We start from the raw sequence: 19667 nt of genomic DNA, 5'->3' as shown, positions 1-19667 counted from the left end.
CTCTGTGGCTGGCATGAGGACGGGAATTGAGAAATTGAGGAATGAGAAATGAGGAATGGGCATGTGGCATGCGGCATTAACCATGGGGACCATTCGGTGATCCAATAGAACCAGTGAGAGTGGAAAGCGGAGTGAAAGTGGAGGCGAGTGTCGTCTTGTCTGCCACTGTGCAAGATAATTATAACATACATACATACAATACATATGTGCCCAGAACCAAAACTGTGCACCGAACTTTTCAAGCTGCAAACTGCGAAATGAAGTCCGGGATGCGCCGCAACTGTCGATTGCACAGAATTATCGCAGACAGTGGGCCCTCGACCAGTGGACAATGGTGGGGCGCTTCAAGTTTTTGTCTAGCCGCAAGCTGCAACAGCAGAAAGATTCCAGTTTCGTGGTCGATGCCATTGACAGGTCAGCTGTCCATTTCCGTCTGCCCTGTCGTTCGTTCCTTTCTTTTGCCACCAAACCTCAGCTGAAAGATGTCAACTCAGCATAGCAATCGTACACTGAAAAAAACGAGCGAGGTTTTCACCTATCTACCGTAGAAAGTTACAAGAAAATCGATTTAATTATTATAAGAGCTCACTTCTTCTTAGAAACTGGCTTGATTTTGAGTCTTTATCCCAATATCAGTTGCATTTCAACTAATTACACTAATTTCTCTGAGTGCACCAATGGCAGGCAGCAGCAACCGCAGCACTCGCCTTCGAATGTCAATAGCAAAACTGTTTGCCAAAAGCATAACAAGCAGCAGGCGACAGCAAAAAAGCCAAGAAATCTTTGGTCTTCATTGATCGAATGGTAAATGCCAGTTACGTTTTATCTTAAATGCATTAAGTGGATGTATGTGGTAGAAAACATCTGCTAGTAAAAACATCTACTAGCTATACCAATAATTTAAAAGAAACCCCCCACATTATATCGGTAAATGCAGTATTTGAGCGGAAAAAAGGACCTGAATTATTTAATTCATATAAATCCAATGATGTTAAGTTATTTTACTCACCTATATTGCTCATACGCCCCGTTTTCGATGTGTAATTACCCCAGATATGCTCCTCGTCTTAAGTAAGTAATTCAAGACAAATCGCCGCATAAATTATCCAGCCTAAGCCAATGTCCCGCTAGACAAATAGCACTCCCATCTAGCAGATCCACTGCCAATCTGGGTTCCATTGCCCCAACCCAATTTGCAGCATTCTATATCGAAATCTTGGCCCATTTTGGACCATTTTGCGTGTCTACTTTTTTTTTGCATTTATCGCATTGGGATATCGCCAAATCGAAGGCGGCAATAGAGCCGTTGAAAGCGAACATTAAGAACTCAGCAAATGTATCTTTTCTCATGCGAACTGGTCTTGCTTCTTTTCTTTTCCATTCTGTAGAGTGCAACTGCAACAAGCACGCCCGTCAGTGCCGCTTCAATATGGAAATCTTTCGGCTTTCGCAGGGCGTCTCCGGCGGAGTCTGCCAGAATTGTCGCCACTCGACTACGGGCCGGAATTGTCACCAGTGCAAGGAGGGATTCTATCGGGACGCCACCAAACCACTCACCCATCGCAAGGTTTGCAAAGGTAAGCTATAAACATATTAAAAAAAAAAAAAACGAGCAATAAAAAAATAAGAACGTATTGTGCAATCAGACATTCTTGTGCCCGAGATTAATGACTAATTTACAATAATTAGCTAACAGCGACATCCAACTGCGCCAGCCGCCCCCCTTGTGACCACCCCTTAAGAGCCCCTTTGGTGCCCCATTCGAGGCCCCTTAGGCCCCCTTTTTTGGGCAGCCCTTTAGCCCCCTGTGGCCGCCACCCTTTGGCCAAACCATCCCCAGGCGACCTTCGAGTGTGTTGTTTGTAATGTAATTTATGACCGCCATAAATTCACGCGCTCCAATCGAAACAATAAAAATAAAACCGAAGCCAGCGGATAAGAAGAAGATGCTAGAAGAAAAACGGAAAATGGTTTAAAAATCGTACAAATGGGTTAAGTAATAAATAGTAGAAAAATACAAGTATTTAAGATTGCTGCTTGTTGCAAAATAATATTCATTCACAATTATTGTTCAGACGAACCAGCTTTTTGCGCTGTTCTTTACCGCGAATTCAAAGTGGATTATTTAATGTAGAAAACTGAGATACCGGATATGTTTTTTTTATAAGGCGGTGAAAGGGGAGGGGGAAGCACAAGGGGAGGAAGCAGCCGAAATTTATAGCCTGCAATCATTTTCATTGGCAAACAATCAAATCAGGTGGCCCACATGGCTAAAATCTGAAGCGCTCGACTATTTATAGTTTCGTGGCGCATCCAGATACATACATACATACATACATACATACATACATATATATATATATAAATATATATCTTAGTATGTATATGTATAAACGGATATAGTATAACATGTATGGTAAGCAGTATCCCGCTGGGAATTCACATTCAACAAATTTATACCTAATTGCGAATCGAGTATCGTAAACAAAAACAAATACAAAAACAAAAGGCACCAGTGGTAGTGATTTTCGTATGGATTTTCGGTAGGTGTTGCAGGGGGGTGCCGCCTGTCGTTTGTCATTGCGGTGTCAGAAATTTTTGGTCGAAAACCGCTTTTGGCAATCGGCATTTGGCTTTCAGCATTCAGCGTTCAGCGTTTCGGCTTGCGGATTTCGGCTGACTAAGCATCATAATTCTCGTGTCCGCTCAGCCAGAGCCGTTAAATCCAAATCAAATTCTTATCGATTTTTAATTAATTATCCGCTGCTAAGTCGAAACGGAGCCGCCACATCGTAAATATCGTCGAATAACCAACCACCCACCGCAAACCATCGCAACCACTTGCGATTTTCGAGACAAAAAAGGCGCCGCTGTGACAATTTTTTTTTAATTATATGCCCCTTTGTCGGAGGCCATAAAAAATTTATTCGTTTTAATTTTGACACGCGTGCAATTTGTTAAGAAAGATTTGTACATTCCCCGACTTACAGTGGCTGCCATTGTTTCATTTGTTTCATTTGTGTTTTTTGCGAGTTGTTGCTGGCTTGTTGGCAAAATGTTTTACGTCATGTTTGTCATTTGCCAAATGTTGCGGCTGCCATCCACTTCCTTTGGCTCACTCACACCCCTCTAACCCCCCCCCCCCCCCCCTCTGCACTTTCAATTAGTCAGCCCGAAATTGCTGGGGAAAATCTTGTGTGGCACAGGAGCCACAGGAGGAAAGAATCGAGAAGGAATCCTCAACAGCTGATGCCCCCGACGGAAATGTCGGAGGAGGACATTCAGTGATTTATACGTTTCATCTCGAGCTGGCTCGTTTTTCATACATAGTCATATATATCCCCACACATAACGTTCGAAATAAATTTAAAATAATTTCACATTACTAATGGCATTTTGTGAAACTTGACTGCAAAAGCTGCCACAAAAGGGTGTACTCATGTGTTTGTGGGTTGTATTTTGAATTTTATTATTCAAAAGCTGCAAATATCAAGGCCTTTAAGGCGTTGACTTAAAAATAGTAAGCACTTTAATCTTACGCAACGAGGAATTTGTGTGAATAAAGAGTGAAGTACGTACACTTCATTTGCAATGGGTATGTTAGGCAACAAGCATTTAATTTGACATAGGAAATTATTAAATTGATTTCGAGATAATTACAATTAGAATATATAATCAACATTTAGAATTCCGAAATAATTACTTAACTGAATCGTAAGTCTTGCTAGGCAAATATGCAGAGACTCTTAATCAAACGCCACAATTACACACTTAAATGTGGCGATTAAACATTGAGCTTTTAAGTTAATATTAAGTTGTCAATAAGTCAGTCAGTTGTTCTATTCCAAAATCTTTTTGCCGCAATCTGCATTCCCGAATCTGGACTTTGAAAGCCATTAGATTTCAGCTATGCCATTAACTTCCTTTATAATTAACGCCTTGAATTCATTTCGATTGCCAGATAAAATGAAAAAGATTATGAGCAACTTAGCTTCCGCAAAACTACATTCACTTGAGTGTATGTACGAGTGTGTGTGTGCATCATCAGTTGAATTTGAATTTGAAGTTGATTTAATTTAAATATTCAAATGATTTACTCGAGGAAGGCACAGTCAAGTCTAATGGAGCAAACGCCATCCAAAGCCATAATTCATCGCCTAGACAGAGAGTTTGGTTAGGATGGAAATGTTGGTTGTAGGAGTTGGCTGTGAAATTGGTATTTGCCATTTGAAATTACACACAGCTGTATGTAGATGCAGATACAGATACAGACTTAGATTCAGATGCAAACTCATAGATACGGACACGTGTTGTCAAAGTCATTTCAGTCAATTTCCTTATTTGTGCAAATGTTTCAATGACCGGAAAATTACATATTATTATTTGTCCAATGTGAGGATACGACTTACCAACATCCCGACATTCTGGCCGTAAACGAATCGTTATTCATACACTTGTCTGCATGTGTTGCCTTTGCCCCAACGACTGCTCTTTTGATAATTAAAATCTGAACCCCTGCTGCCAGACCCCCAAAAAAGTATACTCTACTTTTTGCCCCGTTTGCCATCGTTGACATCATTAAATCTGCATGCCACATATGAGGGCAATAAAAACAAGAAGTGCAAATCGCAGATTGTGTGCTCTGCAAATAATGAGCAAAACGTAGGAAATATTTGCTATTTATGTTGATTCGCGATTAAAAGGATACAGTTGTAGTTGTAGATACTTTTCGTAGCACATACAATTCAGTTCAGTATAGTTGCGTATATAGTTTCTGTCTATTTTAGCAATTCAAACTAATCAAGTTGCATTGCATTTATATTGCCAAAGTATTTATTTCAAAGCTCCAATTGAATTCAACATTACCGCATCAGTTGCCCTGTGTGGTGACATCCTTTTAATATCTATTATATCTGCCATAATCGTTTATCATCGCCCAGTAATTAGGGTATACAATTGAATGCCTGCCAATTGTTTTCAACTGCCCGGAACTCATAGATGCCATATCCACCGATGACAAAAGACTCAACGGATTCGCATGTGTCAATGGGGGGAATTCTACGAAACGTTGAAATACTGGCTTTTGGGGGCGTTGGGCGTGCCCTGGAATACAATTAACATTATCCGTAACTAAATACGTGAAATTAAAAGCCATAAAATCGGAAAGTCACGTGCGAAATGTTACAGCAATATATATAACATGGTTGGAAAACAGCAGGAGCGGCAATTAAAATAATGCCACACACACGTAGACGGGAAAAGTTTCTTTATTGCCCAAAGTTCATGAAAATGAGGGAGGCTGGGCAAGGACATTATTATTTTCGTGGGGGAGGAATATCCGCAAGAAGGAATCAGTCAAACATCATTAGAATTTCATAAAACGCGCCGATGCAACTGTGGCGAATCGCTTAAAGGTTAAAGATTATCGCTGCGAGGGTCGCTCGGCAACTTAATTGAAATTTTGGAATGCCAGCGCGAAATGCATTTATCATACGACATGGCAAGGTGGCTTCGCCAAACTAAGCCGGACAAAATCTATTTCAGAGCCAGTCGTTGGTGGTGGTGGTGGTGGTTCCAGCCAAAAACTAAGCCCTGTGACAAATTTTCTGCCGGCAAAGCTATAAAAGTTCATGCCCACAACACAGGCAATTTTTGAACAATTTTGACATAGCTAAACAAATGCTAGAAAAGTACCAAAAAAAAAAAAAAAAATATTGATAGAAACATTTGAGTTTTATAGGGGTTGTATTGAGACAGCGCAACGAATCGGATATGCTCTTGGAATTTTAAGAAGTGAAGTTAATTTGGCCCAATTTGATTGATTTGCTTAAGCCAAAGAATGAAGAATGGTGTATTTTGATTTTATCAAAAAAGTGGGAAATGAAAGTTTGCATGAAAGTTTCAAAATTGTACTTTAGCACTATGTTTTTTCTTGAGCATTGTATTTCTGTTCTTCTCAGTGTGCACATGAGCTTATGGCAACGTTTAACCCGCAAGAATCGAAATGTCCCCAAATCCTCGGACAGTTTTGAAAGGACAGAGGTTCGCCGATGGGCGGGGCGGACAAAGCCGCCCAATTTGAATTATGACATTTTGCATGCGAGCCGACATTTAAAGCTGTGCAAATTGTTCGAGCGTCAAATTGGCGCTGCCATTTCACCAGCCACCCGGTTTCGCTCACACCAACCACACCCACATTTCCCACTTTGGAAAATCATTTTCCGAAACGGTGCACTTTCTGCCAGAAGTAGCGAGAGTTTGGCAACAATTCGGCTACACATTGCCTACTTTACTGCGCATCGTTTGATTTTCAATAGGCTCATTCAGATCTGTTTACCCCGCCTCCGCATTTCCCTCGCTCCTCGCGATTTTCCCCAGGCGCCTCAATCTTTAACGCACAATTTGAAATGCGCGAAAAGTTTTTTTTCCGCCGTCCGCCTGTCGGCCTGAGTCGATTTTCCCAGCCTTTTACCAGCTTTTCCCCACCTGGAAATGGAAAACTTTGTACATGCAACAGAAAATTGTAGCAAGACGAGAAGAGGCTTTTTGCTCATTTGAACGGCGAACGGAAAGTTGAGCGAACTTTGCGCCAGTTGCAACCGCGATAAACTTTTTTTACTCCACCGCCCAGGAAAATTGGGCGGGGAGGGGGGTTGGGGAAGTCGAGGAAGGAAAAGCAACTTTTCGTGGAGTGTCGCGCGGAGTCTTTGATTTATTAATAAGACCCAAGAAAAGTTCCGCCCGCCGGCTTAAACTCAAGTGTGAAGTGCGATGGCAAAGGTGAATCGCCTTTTTGGACCGGTTTTTTGCCAGGCTTTTGGGGCCAAAATCAAATGGCTCATTTGAATTCATGAGCAATTGGTAGATCATTCGAATGAATCATTGACGTGTGATATGTGCGATATGTGTGCATTTAATTGAATGTGTAATGTAATCGTGGCCTTTAAGGATAATCGCATTGATAATCGCAATGATCGGATAATCATTGAGATCAAAAATGTTATGAATTTAATTATAAAAATATTAAATAATTTAGAAAGCGGTTTTACCATAAATGAATGTCTGTATTACTCAAAAAAAACGCAATTGCTCGTGCAGAAAACTAACTTTATTTGTGTTCTTTTCATGGCGAAAAATATTGAAACTATTAAACAATCGACAAAAGCGTTTCTTGCTGGCGTACAAACAATAAAATTATGCAAATAAATACTGCATTTAAAATTATATCGATGAGCTCATGCTTGTAAATAAACGGCAAATAAAACGGCAATTGAATCATTTTTCAATATTGGAATATTTTAAAATGTAAATGTTTCAAAAGGTTTCCTTTGCCAGCTAATAAGTAGTAGTGCAAATGGTTTTTCCTCGAATGCACAAGTGCCTATATGTATATATGTATATATATATATACATATCCGATCTTGTCTGTTTAGTGTTATATGGGCTGGATCTGCAAATCTCCGCCCACTTGGTCAGGTGTAATCTCTCACTGCAAATCATCCGATGGCGCGGCAGACTTTGTCTGGGAAATCTTCTTCATAATTCTTCTTTGGCCGCTGAGGAGTCTGTTTGGTTTTCTTTGGAAAATTGCACGATTCTTTGGGCTTTTGTTTTTGCTAATAATAACAAATAGCAGCATCAACAATAGCCCCCTGACTACTGACTTCTGGCAGCTGTGCTCTTTATGGCTAACAATTTTCATTTTTTTTTTTTGTTTTCTGTCTTGTTTCGTCGTCGCTGTTGTACTAGAAAATTTCGTGTAATATTTTATGGCAATTGATGGCCGAGGTAGAGAGTTTTGCCGTAAATTTATGTAACGCACTTTCCTCCAGTGGTCAGTGGGGTTTTCCTTTTGCTCTTTTAATTTTTTGTTGATTTTTTGGATGGAGGCAAATTGGGAGGTTTTGCTTGCGCAAAGTTGAAATAAACAATAACAAATTGCGCTTGATTTGCTTTATGATGTTTACAGTAGGCCCAGTGTTAGTACTTTTGTTTGAGTGAACGCGAGTGGGTGGTTTGCTTAATTAATTTTCCGTTGCCCTGGAAAAAGGAAGCGAAAGCCAAGAAAAATACAAGGCTACCTGGAATCGCACTCAAAGTGTAATAACATATTCGTGGTAGCAAAGTAGTAAACAGGATGGCATTCTCTCAATCTCTCATTTATTTGCAACAATTTTAATCCATCATCATTTTAACTCTTTGGTAATGAAAAACGGCTAGGGCAAATAAAATCGAAATATTCAAATATTCGAACATAAATGCAACAAAAAAAAAAAAAAAAGGGTCGGAGGTCAAGGGGATTGGAGTGCAAAAACACACTACGTACATTTCACAAATGAATGCCAGCCATACTGCGAATGATTGATTTAAAAATATCCATGCCTGGCAGATGCCATAAAACATACCTGAAAATGTGAATAAACATGGGATATATACATATATATATATATATGTATATGTATATGTACATATATTGTATTCGCCGCATACGCACATTTATTTCTGTGTACTCAACTGTTTAATAGGTCGTTCAATGAGGTAACTTTGAATCGGTGCGCAACGAGAAATTCGTGTTAAATCAATGATCTAATGAGTGGATAATGGCCTTAAATCATCTGTTTCACTAGATTATTCGATTAACATATATATACATGATATTAATGATGCACAGGAGACGATAAACTACAGACAAATGAATGTTTTCCCTTTAGTTTAGAGTTTCCACAAATCACACCACTATTCAAATTTGAATAAAGTGCGCAATAAGTTGTAAACTTTGGATTTGATTCACTTTCACTGGAATCCGTGGCCTTACACACACAACTTACCCAATGGCCAGTTGGTCAGTCAGTGGTTCAAGTGATTCATTGCTGGACTTCTCTCATTAGGAGCTCATTTATTTCGGGAGTCCCTGACCCGAATCGATCTGTGGATAAGCCAGAAGGAATGACTCGTTCGCAGGGGCTCTTTGTCCAAAAAATTTGGGTCGCACTTCGAGACAAATTAAAAGGAGATCTGCGGTGAAAGGGCTTCCCTGAATCATCGATGCAAGTGTGGACTCAATAATTAAATAGCAATGCAAATGGCTATCGGGGGAAGTCCATACTCGACTATTCGAAAATGAAGCCAATCGAATGGGATGCAAAGGGATCTGCTGGCCTGGCCATAATGAAAATTCATAATCTTTATTACGGCCAATGGACCAAACGAGGAAAAAGAGTGAAAGGGCCATGAAAACCGAGGGAAACCTACACGCAAATGGAAAATGAGAAGAAAATCCGGACAGAGAAGGAGGAGCATATGGAATGCACCGGGGATCCGGAGCAGATGGGATCCGGATACGGGGATATATGGTGTATATTGTATGTGTATGTATGCCAATGCCAATGCCGTGCACTGATATGGGATGTGTAATGAACTCGCTCGCATTCCCCGCAATTTTTTTTGGCTTACTTATTTTAACAATATCCAAAAGCAGCAAGTCCCAAGTCCCACATCCCCATATCCCATATCCCATATTCCGTGGCCCATATGCCCCAGGTCCATGGACCACATCCCAATCCGAATCCCAACACCAATCCCATTTCCATTCCCATTCCTATCCAACTGGCCCACACTCTGCGCTTCGCAGATAGCGCGGCGCACACAACTCGCATATTGTTGTCATATTGTTGCCCCCAAAACCCACCGTAAGCGGCACAGTGGTGCCGAGCTTATTGCCACATCCTGAAAGTATAGAAAACTTATTTTAAAGGGAGCTACTACAAAAATATTCTGATTATATGATTTATAAGAAACAAGGATACATTTTTGTTAAGAAATAATATTTTAATATATTTCTGTATTGATGTACGCAATTTTGCCCCACTGTGCACTGTTCGGCGACTATGAAACGCCCTGCAGGCAGCAACAATGGACACACGGAATTGTTGCTCTTGTTGCTGTTGTTGCAAGTTATTATTGTCCGTTGCTGCTGTTGTTGTTATCATCCGGATGTGTCACTGTGTGCATATAAATCGCATTTAATTTATTGTAAATCGGATTAAATTACCAAATGTTGCACGAACGCACGCAACGAACACGGTATATATATATATATCTGTATATGGGATATGAAAGTGGAAGCGAGAGCAGGACAGAGGGATAACTGTACGCCTAGTTAACCCATTAGTTGCAAGTGTTAAAAGCTTGTCCCAAACTCGAAATACCCATGTAAAAAGTAATGGTGTTAAAAATACATCTAATATTTCATGTTACATATTCTTAATGCATTTAATTTTAAGCATTATTTCTTTCTGCCACCAAATCCTAATGGGTTAAATGCCATAAGTGTGTGTATTCAGAACTTGACACCCACCTTTGCCTACTGCGACGTTCCCCCCCTCGGCACTCCATTCCCAATGCCATGCACAAGTTAAATCTTTAAATATGCAACAGCTTTTGGCCAAGAGCCTGCGCAAAGACCCATTAAATGTGGCCAAAAGCGGCTTATTAACTAAACAACCCACAGGGAGCAGGCTCAGCTGAAGAAACAACTGTAAAGTCCTTCATAATAGTCTCAAACCGACACATATGACACAAGTAATCCCCTTCCGGTCGTTTCCTCCTAAAAGAAAAAAAAATAAGTGAAATGTAAGAGGGTCTGTGAAAAATAAATCTGCAATATTATGCCTATCTACAATTTCACAGATATAAAACAGGATTAAGAAGTCAAACTGGGCATATTTATTAAAATACTGAAGTAAATCAAATAGGTTTAGGTTTACAAAACTCTATTACCAACATAATATTGAACGAAAACGAGATATCGAAAAGTATTCAAACTACTTCAGATAGATACTCAAAATGGTGCAATTTCGAATAAACTTAATTGCATTGTTCGAGTGCATACTGATTGCAAAAGCAAAAAATGATAATGTGGGCGGTATATAATGCTGGGCCAATCCATTTGCACTCTCATTCGCAATTAACCGTGTGCGGACGGACAAGAAACGGACAAGGAACGAATCCGGCGGACAGCCGTTAACTGGTGGCGTGCACTCAATTTGCCGTAGTGCACATACATACATCCATACAAAACGGACGGAATTGAACACGGAATACTCGGCAGTAATCGTATCTGTTAATGTACATTTCCACGGCTCATAAACGAATCTGCTGCCATCGGGTTGGGGGCCAAAAATCCCGCGTAGTATCTGTGGTGGTAAATGCACCGGCAACGTGATGATGCTGAAATCAGAACTTGAAAGACTTTAAGTAAAGACTCAAGTGGACCAGATTGGCGATTGCGATTCGATTTCGATTCCCGATTGCCGTTTTGTCTTTGAAGTGCCGGACCATGTCCATTAAGCTCTCAGCACGCTCTGGAAAAAAAAAAAAATCCATCCACATCTGCACTATGTGTTTCAGGCGTTCCAACTGTATACTTAATATACTATATCGTTTCATTTCGCCCTTCATTTTCAGCCTGCGATTGCCATCCGATCGGGTCATCTGGCAAGATCTGCAACAGCACCAGCGGTCAATGTCCCTGCAAGGACGGGGTCACCGGACTGACCTGCAACCGCTGCGCTCGAGGTTACCAGCAAAGTCGCTCCCACATCGCCCCCTGCATAAGTGAGTCGCCGCCACAAACTGAAATGTCCAATTCGATTTGGTAATAACCTCATTTTCGTATTCTTGCAGAACAACCACCGCGTATGATCAACATGCTGGACACCCAGAATACCGCTCCCGAGCCGGATGAGCCCGAATCCTCTCCAGGATCTGGTGGCGACCGCAACGGCGCCGCCGGAATGGCCGCCCAGTCTCAGTACTATCGCACCGAGGGCGGCAGGGGTAAGTAAGTGCCACCTCTCATATCCATATCTATCTGTTGTGTTTTCTGTGCTAACCGAATATCCATATCCCCGCATCCGAACGCTTTCCACAATCCCCCACCTTGGCATTCGGTTGCGAGTGCTTATGCTAACTGGTAGTATTGTTTAACAGCGGTTACAGTGGTCTCCTGGTCAAGAGGACCAGTCTTTGATTTTCAAAAATAAGTGCAAATGAAATAAATTCTATATGCTAGTATACTGTTCGAAACGGTATTAAAATAGTAAATGTTTATAGATTGCTTGTTGATCATTCTGCACTAGTGAAACCTAGGTGGCGCTTTTGTTACTTATTTCTTAAAAATATATAACATCAAGTGCCAAATTTCGCCACACCGAGGACTCACTGTATTAAGAACGCGACGAAGGAGACGCATAGTTTGCCGTGGCGTTTGGCTCGCCTTTGTAATCCTTTAAAATGGGTGAGAAAACACAAATCCGCTAAAGTGCAGTCGGTTGTCGGTCAGGAAAAGTGGAAGCGGAAAAACAAGGAGCAGCTCATGGGGCAAGGGGGGTTGCGGCCAGGGGACGGGAAACGGTGGACGGGGACAACGGCACTTAACAGACAACGCAAATGTTTGCACGCAACTTTTAGTTACAGTGGCGAAGAAAGTACAGTGAGCCCCCGGAGAGTCAAAAAGGGAGAGGGTGAAGAAATGGGGGGCGTGGTGAAGTGCAACAAGCATACAAATGCGCCACGCAGCATAAATCATACTAAGCCCAGTTCTAGACCCGTCTCACTCGCACGCTCAATGCCTCTCGCTCTCGCGGCAAAATAAACTTTGCAATAAAACTGCAAGAAAAAACAAAAAGGACAAAACGGAGTACATTGTATAGACTTTTCGATATCCAATATTGTCAACAAAAAAAAAAAAAACAAATAGTTTGTATGTAAAACACCTCTCTAGTAATAAAATATCATTTAAAATATAATATAATGAAATAGGTTATAATTCAGAGATATTTTATATAATACTTTTTGAAATATGCTCGTAGTTGTTGAATTCCATTTTAATTTGAATAAGATTTCTAAAGTTTATTCGACCTATCACACGAGTATACCCTCGATACTTACGATTGCTGGGTATTCAAACAGCAGCAACAGTGGCAACAACAACACAGAAGTTCCCCAAAGAAACGTCACAGAAAGATACAAAACGTAAAGAAAATAGAACTATGAAGAGGGGCAGAGAGTGTAGAACGACAAAGAGCAGGCGAAACTTGGCAAAGCAAATGTATTAAAAAAGTTTTTTATTTAATTTCCCATGAATAAGCTGCAGCAGCGCAGCATCAAGAAGAGCAGTCGCCGTCGCACAATGTCCAGTGCACACAGTACCCCAATGCCAAGTGGCGAGTGGCGAGTTTAGTGCTTCTGCCTCCGCCGCTAATTGCTGCCAACTATTTGCTCAAGGCATTAGGCGAAGTCACAGCAGGATAGATAGAACGGTGGGTGGTTGGGCGGCAGGACGACAGGACGACAGGACGACAGGATGCGGCCAAAGATGAGCCGTTTATGCAGCTGCAAGTGGAAACAATGACAAATTGACTGAGCAACTTAAGCAGCCACAGGAAATATAAGCGGCGAGTTAATCATAATAGAGTCACATTGTCACTGCCAAGTGACCAAATGAAAAGGACGAAAAAGGGACAGAGACTTAAGATTCAAGCTTATCGCATTCACTATTAAATCTTTCGTTCTGGTTATAATGAATTATAAAAGACGTTGGCGTAGCTTATTATTAAATAAATTATACTGCAAAAATCGAATTAAATTAATAATGAAAAAATCCTAACGTTTCATCTAAGTAATATCATAACATATCATAGATTAAGTCAAATATTTTTAAGCTTAAGCGAGGCAATAGGTTGTGTAAATCCATAAAATCCATTAGAACTGCAACAAGATATGAATAGCTGCCAGACGACTGGGATCAATTTCTGGCTGCAATTGTTGCATATCAAGTTGCCGCCGGCTCGAAGGACCAAACTCCTGCCCAGCTCCGTTCTATCACTATCCATCTTGGCCAAAAAATGCAAATGCAAAGCTGAGGGCTGCGTTTAAAGAGGCTGCCCCTCTTAAATTTATTTGTCAACGGCAAAGAAAAGCGCAAGTTGGAAAAGTTGTCGGTGGAAAGTTTTCCATTCCCTGTAACCAAGAACTGAGTTAGGCAAATGGACACACACACAGACACAGGATCTGCGCAAAAAGTTCGTCCTTTTGCTATTCATTGGCACAGCAATAAGGGGGGGCCGACGGGCGGCCAGTCACGATGGCCACGCCCACCGCCGACACTCAGCACGAACATGAATGTTAATTATGAATTTATAATTTGATAATCTTATTAAATTAATTTAAAATTCTGTCCAAGTTTGAGTTAATTTAAAGTTAGTTGCACCCGCAGCGAAAATCAGACTACTGTGTATGAATGTGTTTGCCAAGGGGTCGTGGGTGGTGGTGGGTCAATTTTAATGTTATGTTAATTTGATGACTTGCAAATTTTCGAAAGATTTATGTTTGCTCGCAATTTACATGAATGGCATTTAAAGTTGGGCGTGCTGCTGACACAAGATTTAAGTTTTACGATTTGTGCAATCAATTGCAAGTGATGTTAATGAATAAAATAGTAGGTACTTGATGCGATCTTCAAGATATTAGCCACATCTTGCACCTTAGATTTTCATAAATTTTTCTTCTAATTTCTGAGCACACCCACATACAAATGTACATATGTGGCATACGTGCAACATAGCCAGCCGCCACATTTGCCAAACGAGGGATTCCCGAATAATGAGTCAGAATATTTGAATCTCCCAGCTTTATTTTCGGATATTTTCGTTCGTATTCGGGGCGTGGCTAATGATCTTTAAATGACGGCGATAAATATCGTTTGCTGGCTAAGTGCATCGGGAAAATGCACTTCAATACGCCTCCATAAATAGCCAGGGAAAGAGAAAAGTGCCATTTCAGCTATCGATTTTAGATGCGGCTTCAAATTCGATCTGCATCTGTCGTCCGATTTATCAGTCGCCCGACGACTCATGTTCGTTATAAATGTTTATGCCACGAACAGATCGAGAGTTTAAATTCAATTGTGTCACGTTTACGTTGACATTGCGATCGGCGTCTGAACGAACAACAATGCAAAAAACTGCGATTTGCAGGCCAGAGCAAGGGCAAAACAAAAACTTCTTGGCTAATTTTAGTCGCCACAAAAGGCGGCCCAAGGCACGAAGTCGATGTACACAGAGAGAAATGTGCCGTGGCTAGTACCAATTTTAATTAGAACGGACACAAAAATTAAACTTAGACTTCTCATAAAAATTGGCATGTGTAACCTCTTTAGGCAGATATTGAAAATTGCAATTAATGTAAGAAATTCGGGTTTTCTTTCTCTGTATTAAAAAAAAAAATAGGCAGTCGGGGGCGGGGCAGTCTTAATGTAAAATTGATCGAGCAACGCTGATGCTGTTGCTGCTGCCACTGTTTCTGTTTCTGCTAATTGGCATTGGCCATAAAGACATAAATTTTGCAATTAAATTGTAAACACCAGAGTGGAATGCCCCATCCGAAGGACAAATGGTTAGCGGGGACGCAGAAAAGGAGGGGGGCAACTTAGCATCTTAGGGATTGGAAAGCACCCCCAATTCAAATCCTAGCCCCAATTAACCTCTAACACAATATCACTTCGATCCATTTGCTCCCCTCGCTCAGCCTCATTTTATTTGTGAAATGTGAATGCATTCGTTCGCTGTGTGTGGCACATTCCAAATGAACGAGGACCTCACAGTGTGAACGGCCTATAATTTGTACACTGCCTAATTGCAAAGTTCCCCATTTTATCGCCTTTTCAGAATGCGGCAAATGCAGAGTCAGCACCAAAAGGCTAAACCTAAACAAGTTCTGCAAAAGAGACTACGGTAAGTTTTAAGCCAACTAAGAATTGTATCATGTCACATATTCAAGTTATTCGATACGAAGTTAGCCAAAAATAGATCTTCAAATTTTCCGAAAGTAGTTAGATTTTTGTTTAAATTATCGCAAATAATACTTATGTCATTTTGATCAAAAAATTGAAAATAATGGCCCAAATATGGAATGTCATACCTCGTTGAGTTTGTTTTTTAAATCCAAATCGATTTGCATTCAAATTTGGGAATTCTAGATTTTTTCAATTTTTTGCAAATTTTTATGATGGTACCCCTTAAAAAAAATGAGAAAATTTGGCCAAAAATTAATTTTACAAAATCCGTTTAAAAGTGAAAGGGGTGGTTAGTATTTGTTATAAGGAGAATAAAATGGTAATTTTTTTTGCTGTCTGCCCATTTTTAGCCAAGTTATACCCAAAAAACCAATCTTAAATATTGCATTTTTGGCCGAAACTCGTTTTCCTGATTTTTTGAGAAAAAAAATAATCAGTATTTTGATCAAAACATTGAAAATAATGGCCCAAATATGGAATGTCATACCTCGCTGAGTTTGTTTTTTAAATCCAAATCGATTTGCATTCAAATTTGGGAATTCTAGATTTTTTCAATTTTTTGCAAATTTTTATGATGGTACCCGTTAAAAAAAATGAGAAAATTTGGCCAAAAATTAATTTTACAAAATCCGTTTAAAAGTGAAAGGGGTGGTTAGTATTTGTTATAAGGAGAATAAAATGGTAATTTTTTTTGCTGTCTGACCATTTTTAGCCAAGTTATACCCAAAAAACCAATCTTAAATATTGCATTTTTGGCCGAAACTCGTTTTCCTGATTTTTTGAGAAAAAAAATAATCAGTATTTTGATCAAAACATTGAAAATAATGGCCCAAATATGGAATGTCATACCTCGCTGAGTTTGTTTTTTAAATCCAAATCGATTTGCATTCAAATTTGGGAATTCTAGATTTTTTCAATTTTTTGCAAATTTTTATGATGGTACCCCTTACAAAAAATGCGAAAATTTGGCCAAAAATTAATTTTACAAAATCCGTTTAAAAGTGAAAGGGGTGGTTAGTATTGGTAATAAGGTGTATAAAATGGTAATTCATTTTGCTGTATGATCAGTTTTAGCCAAGTTATGCAAAAAAAAAAAAACATCGTATCTATTGCATTTTTGAAAAAATGGGCATTTGCCTAAAAATTGTTATTGAGGACGTTTTAAAAACTTTTAGACCAAGTATTTAAATAGTTAGTTATGTATTTTTGACTTATCCATTAGGCAAAAAGGTAGTCAAGTAATCTGCATATTTCAAATCAATAAAAATCATCACTGATAAATGCATTCTCCCCCAGCAATAATGGCCAAAGTAATTGGTCGCGATACGAGCAGCGAGGCGGTCAGCAGGGAAGTTCAACGGCGCGCAATGGATCCCGACGTGGCGGACTACGAAATGGATCAGGTGCAGCCGGGATCGGCCCGATCTCCGATCACGGGGGTGTACGAGTTTCAGGCGGCGGACTATCCCAATCCCAATCCCAATCCCAGAGGCAGCGAAATGGAGCGCTTCGATCTGCAGATCCAGGCCGTCTTCAAGCGCAGCAGGCCAGGCGAAAGCAGCGGCGCGGGGAACGTGTACGGAATGCCGAATACAACCCTAAAACGCGGTCCTATGACCTGGATCATACCGACTAAGGACCTGGAGTGCCGCTGCCCCAGGATCAGAGTAAACAGGTGCGAGCATATATGAATAATGACAGTCGAGAAAAAGACAAAAATGTTGTGATAATATCAAAGAGCGATATATATATGGAAAATTTTCTTTACTTATTACAAACCTCTTATTTTACAGATCCTATTTGATCTTGGGTCGGGACTCGGAGGCGCCACCCGGTTACCTGGGCATCGGACCGCACTCGATCGTAATCGAATGGAAGGAGGACTGGTATCGACGCATGAAGCGCTTCCAACGGAGAGCGCGTACTTGCGCGTAATCCTCCAGCCAATAACAATACCACATCCTGTGTGTAGTCTCAAGATTCTAGAGCTAAGAAATTATTAACAGCTGAAAACAATCAAATCGTGTCATTGTCTCTTAAACACAATTTTTTTGTTTTTTTTTTTTTTAATGTCATATTAACCGATTTTGTAGCAGTTAAAATCAAACTAGCTGTATTTAATTTATTTAATTAACTTCAATCGTTACAAAGCAATCGGTAATTGATAATTTGAAATCAAACGCACGAAAATATCTATACATGTAATCTACGTAATCTATATATATACGACTTGTATTATTCGCTAAATTAGGATTCCTGTCAGCCCAGTTTAAGCATTTGTGAACAATTTACGTACTAGGGCCGTCTCGAAATCAAACAGAGCGCCAGTAAGCAATAATTTATGTGTAAGAAGCACTTTGATGCATGCATGACTCGCAAAAATAGTAATTAATAAATATTGTACAGAGCAGAGCACAACTTTTGAATTTTAAAATATTTGGCGGGATTGGGAAGGCTGCCACACTGGGGTATTTGTTGGTGCTGCCATTTGTTAGCTAGCGCTGCCACTGTAAAGTTTACTTCTGGATAACAAATAAGGAGGTTTTCCTCTAAAAAAGTACCATTCGTTTCTGTAAATTGCATTTCATGCATAATTTAGTTTGTATATGCATAAATCTGTACGCTTTTTAGTCTTGCGTGAATATATTTTAAACTTTGTTTTGAATTTTAATTGGTTGGCGGGCAGCTGTCTAGGTGGCATCTCTGCTTATCGGAGTTTATAACGTTGCCACACTCTAATAAAAACTTCGATTTTCAAACACATGTTTTTTGTTTTGGTGGCTTCCGCGTTTGAATTGTCAAAATGATTTCAGATCTAAATATTTATAGGAAACGAAAGGATTACTGGACTTAATGGAGTTTCCGAACTGCCCAGGATAAGGCAAACTTTTCAAGGTAAGGTAAACTCTTCAAATAATTTAACGGTTTTTCAGTTTTACAAATTCATTAGTTTTGCGCGCAACTAGCAAGGATACTGTAAATTTTGAAAATTAACGGTATGAAATACAAAAGTGGTGGCCCATAAAGAAGTTTTTCGTTTATCGTCATTTTCGGCGGTTGAATTCAGTCTTTGGTAATTTATTACATATTTCATGTTATTATTGCTTATTATATATATTTAAGTAAGCAAAATATTTATATTGGCGACCAGCTGGCAAAAAAGTCATTCAAGATGAGTTCTAATTTTACGTATTTTCCCAAATGCCCAAGTTTCCATTATTATTATTAATCGGCAGGTGTTTTTGACTTTTACACAACAATTTATTATTTGTTGTTGCATATGAATCACCTTTTAACACCCTTGAAGTTGCAACCTATCTTTTCGACACATTTTGCTATGAAATATATGCAAAAAAAAAAACGGCTTTCAAGTGTAATTACTAATAGCAAATTAAGCCACGCGCAGTTTTTGTGCGGTATCTCTGCCTATTAGAGTAATAGTTATCAATCATTTGTATAAACAACAAAAAAGGGAGGTATTAGCCATATTCTACATTAGTTAACAAACAAATATAGTCGCTTTTTAAGCTTAAGCTCTAAATCGCTCTTTCAAGGCATTTCTAACAGATTGAAAAAGGAATGCTAATATCTTGCCCATTGCTGTTTGCCCCGATGAATACGAACAGTTGACTCCCCACTGAAATGTTCAGAGTAGTGCATTCCGTGGGCGGTCATATTTGGCACGCATAGCGAGTGCAGCCTGTGTCGCAGGGTTGGAGAAATGTATCGAAGATGTGTGTGCGGAGAGGAAGAGGCGCGATTCCGATACCGATAACGATGAGCAGTCCGATGGCGATGACGCTACTGCCCG

The 19667-nt window shown here is 39.9% G+C and overlaps 1 protein-coding gene across 3 annotated transcripts in view; it reads left to right on the top strand.

Moving 5' to 3' along the window:
• Positions 1 to 18265, top strand: part of NetA (Netrin-A) — a 49917-nt gene extending 31652 nt beyond the window's left edge. For 2 of the 3 annotated variants that reach the window (NM_001298314.1, NM_078599.5), the window contains exons 2-7: positions 1389 to 1577; positions 11467 to 11616; positions 11686 to 11838; positions 15729 to 15794; positions 17153 to 17531; positions 17650 to 18265. In NM_001298314.1, the coding sequence (NP_001285243.1) occupies positions 1389 to 1577; positions 11467 to 11616; positions 11686 to 11838; positions 15729 to 15794; positions 17153 to 17531; positions 17650 to 17791 (1079 nt within the window). In that variant the 3' untranslated portion in view covers positions 17792 to 18265. Of the gene's footprint in view, positions 1 to 1388; positions 1578 to 11466; positions 11617 to 11685; positions 11843 to 15728; positions 15795 to 17152; positions 17532 to 17649 lie in introns of all 3 variants that reach the window. The other variant, NM_001258738.2, reaches the window with a different exon arrangement.
• The last annotated feature ends 1402 nt before the right edge of the window (positions 18266 to 19667 follow it).

Source organism: Drosophila melanogaster, chromosome X (genome assembly GCF_000001215.4).
Source record: "Drosophila melanogaster chromosome X".
In the NCBI taxonomy this organism is placed as follows: domain Eukaryota; kingdom Metazoa; phylum Arthropoda; class Insecta; order Diptera; family Drosophilidae; genus Drosophila; species Drosophila melanogaster.
This window is presented reverse-complemented; position numbering and strand designations above follow the sequence as displayed.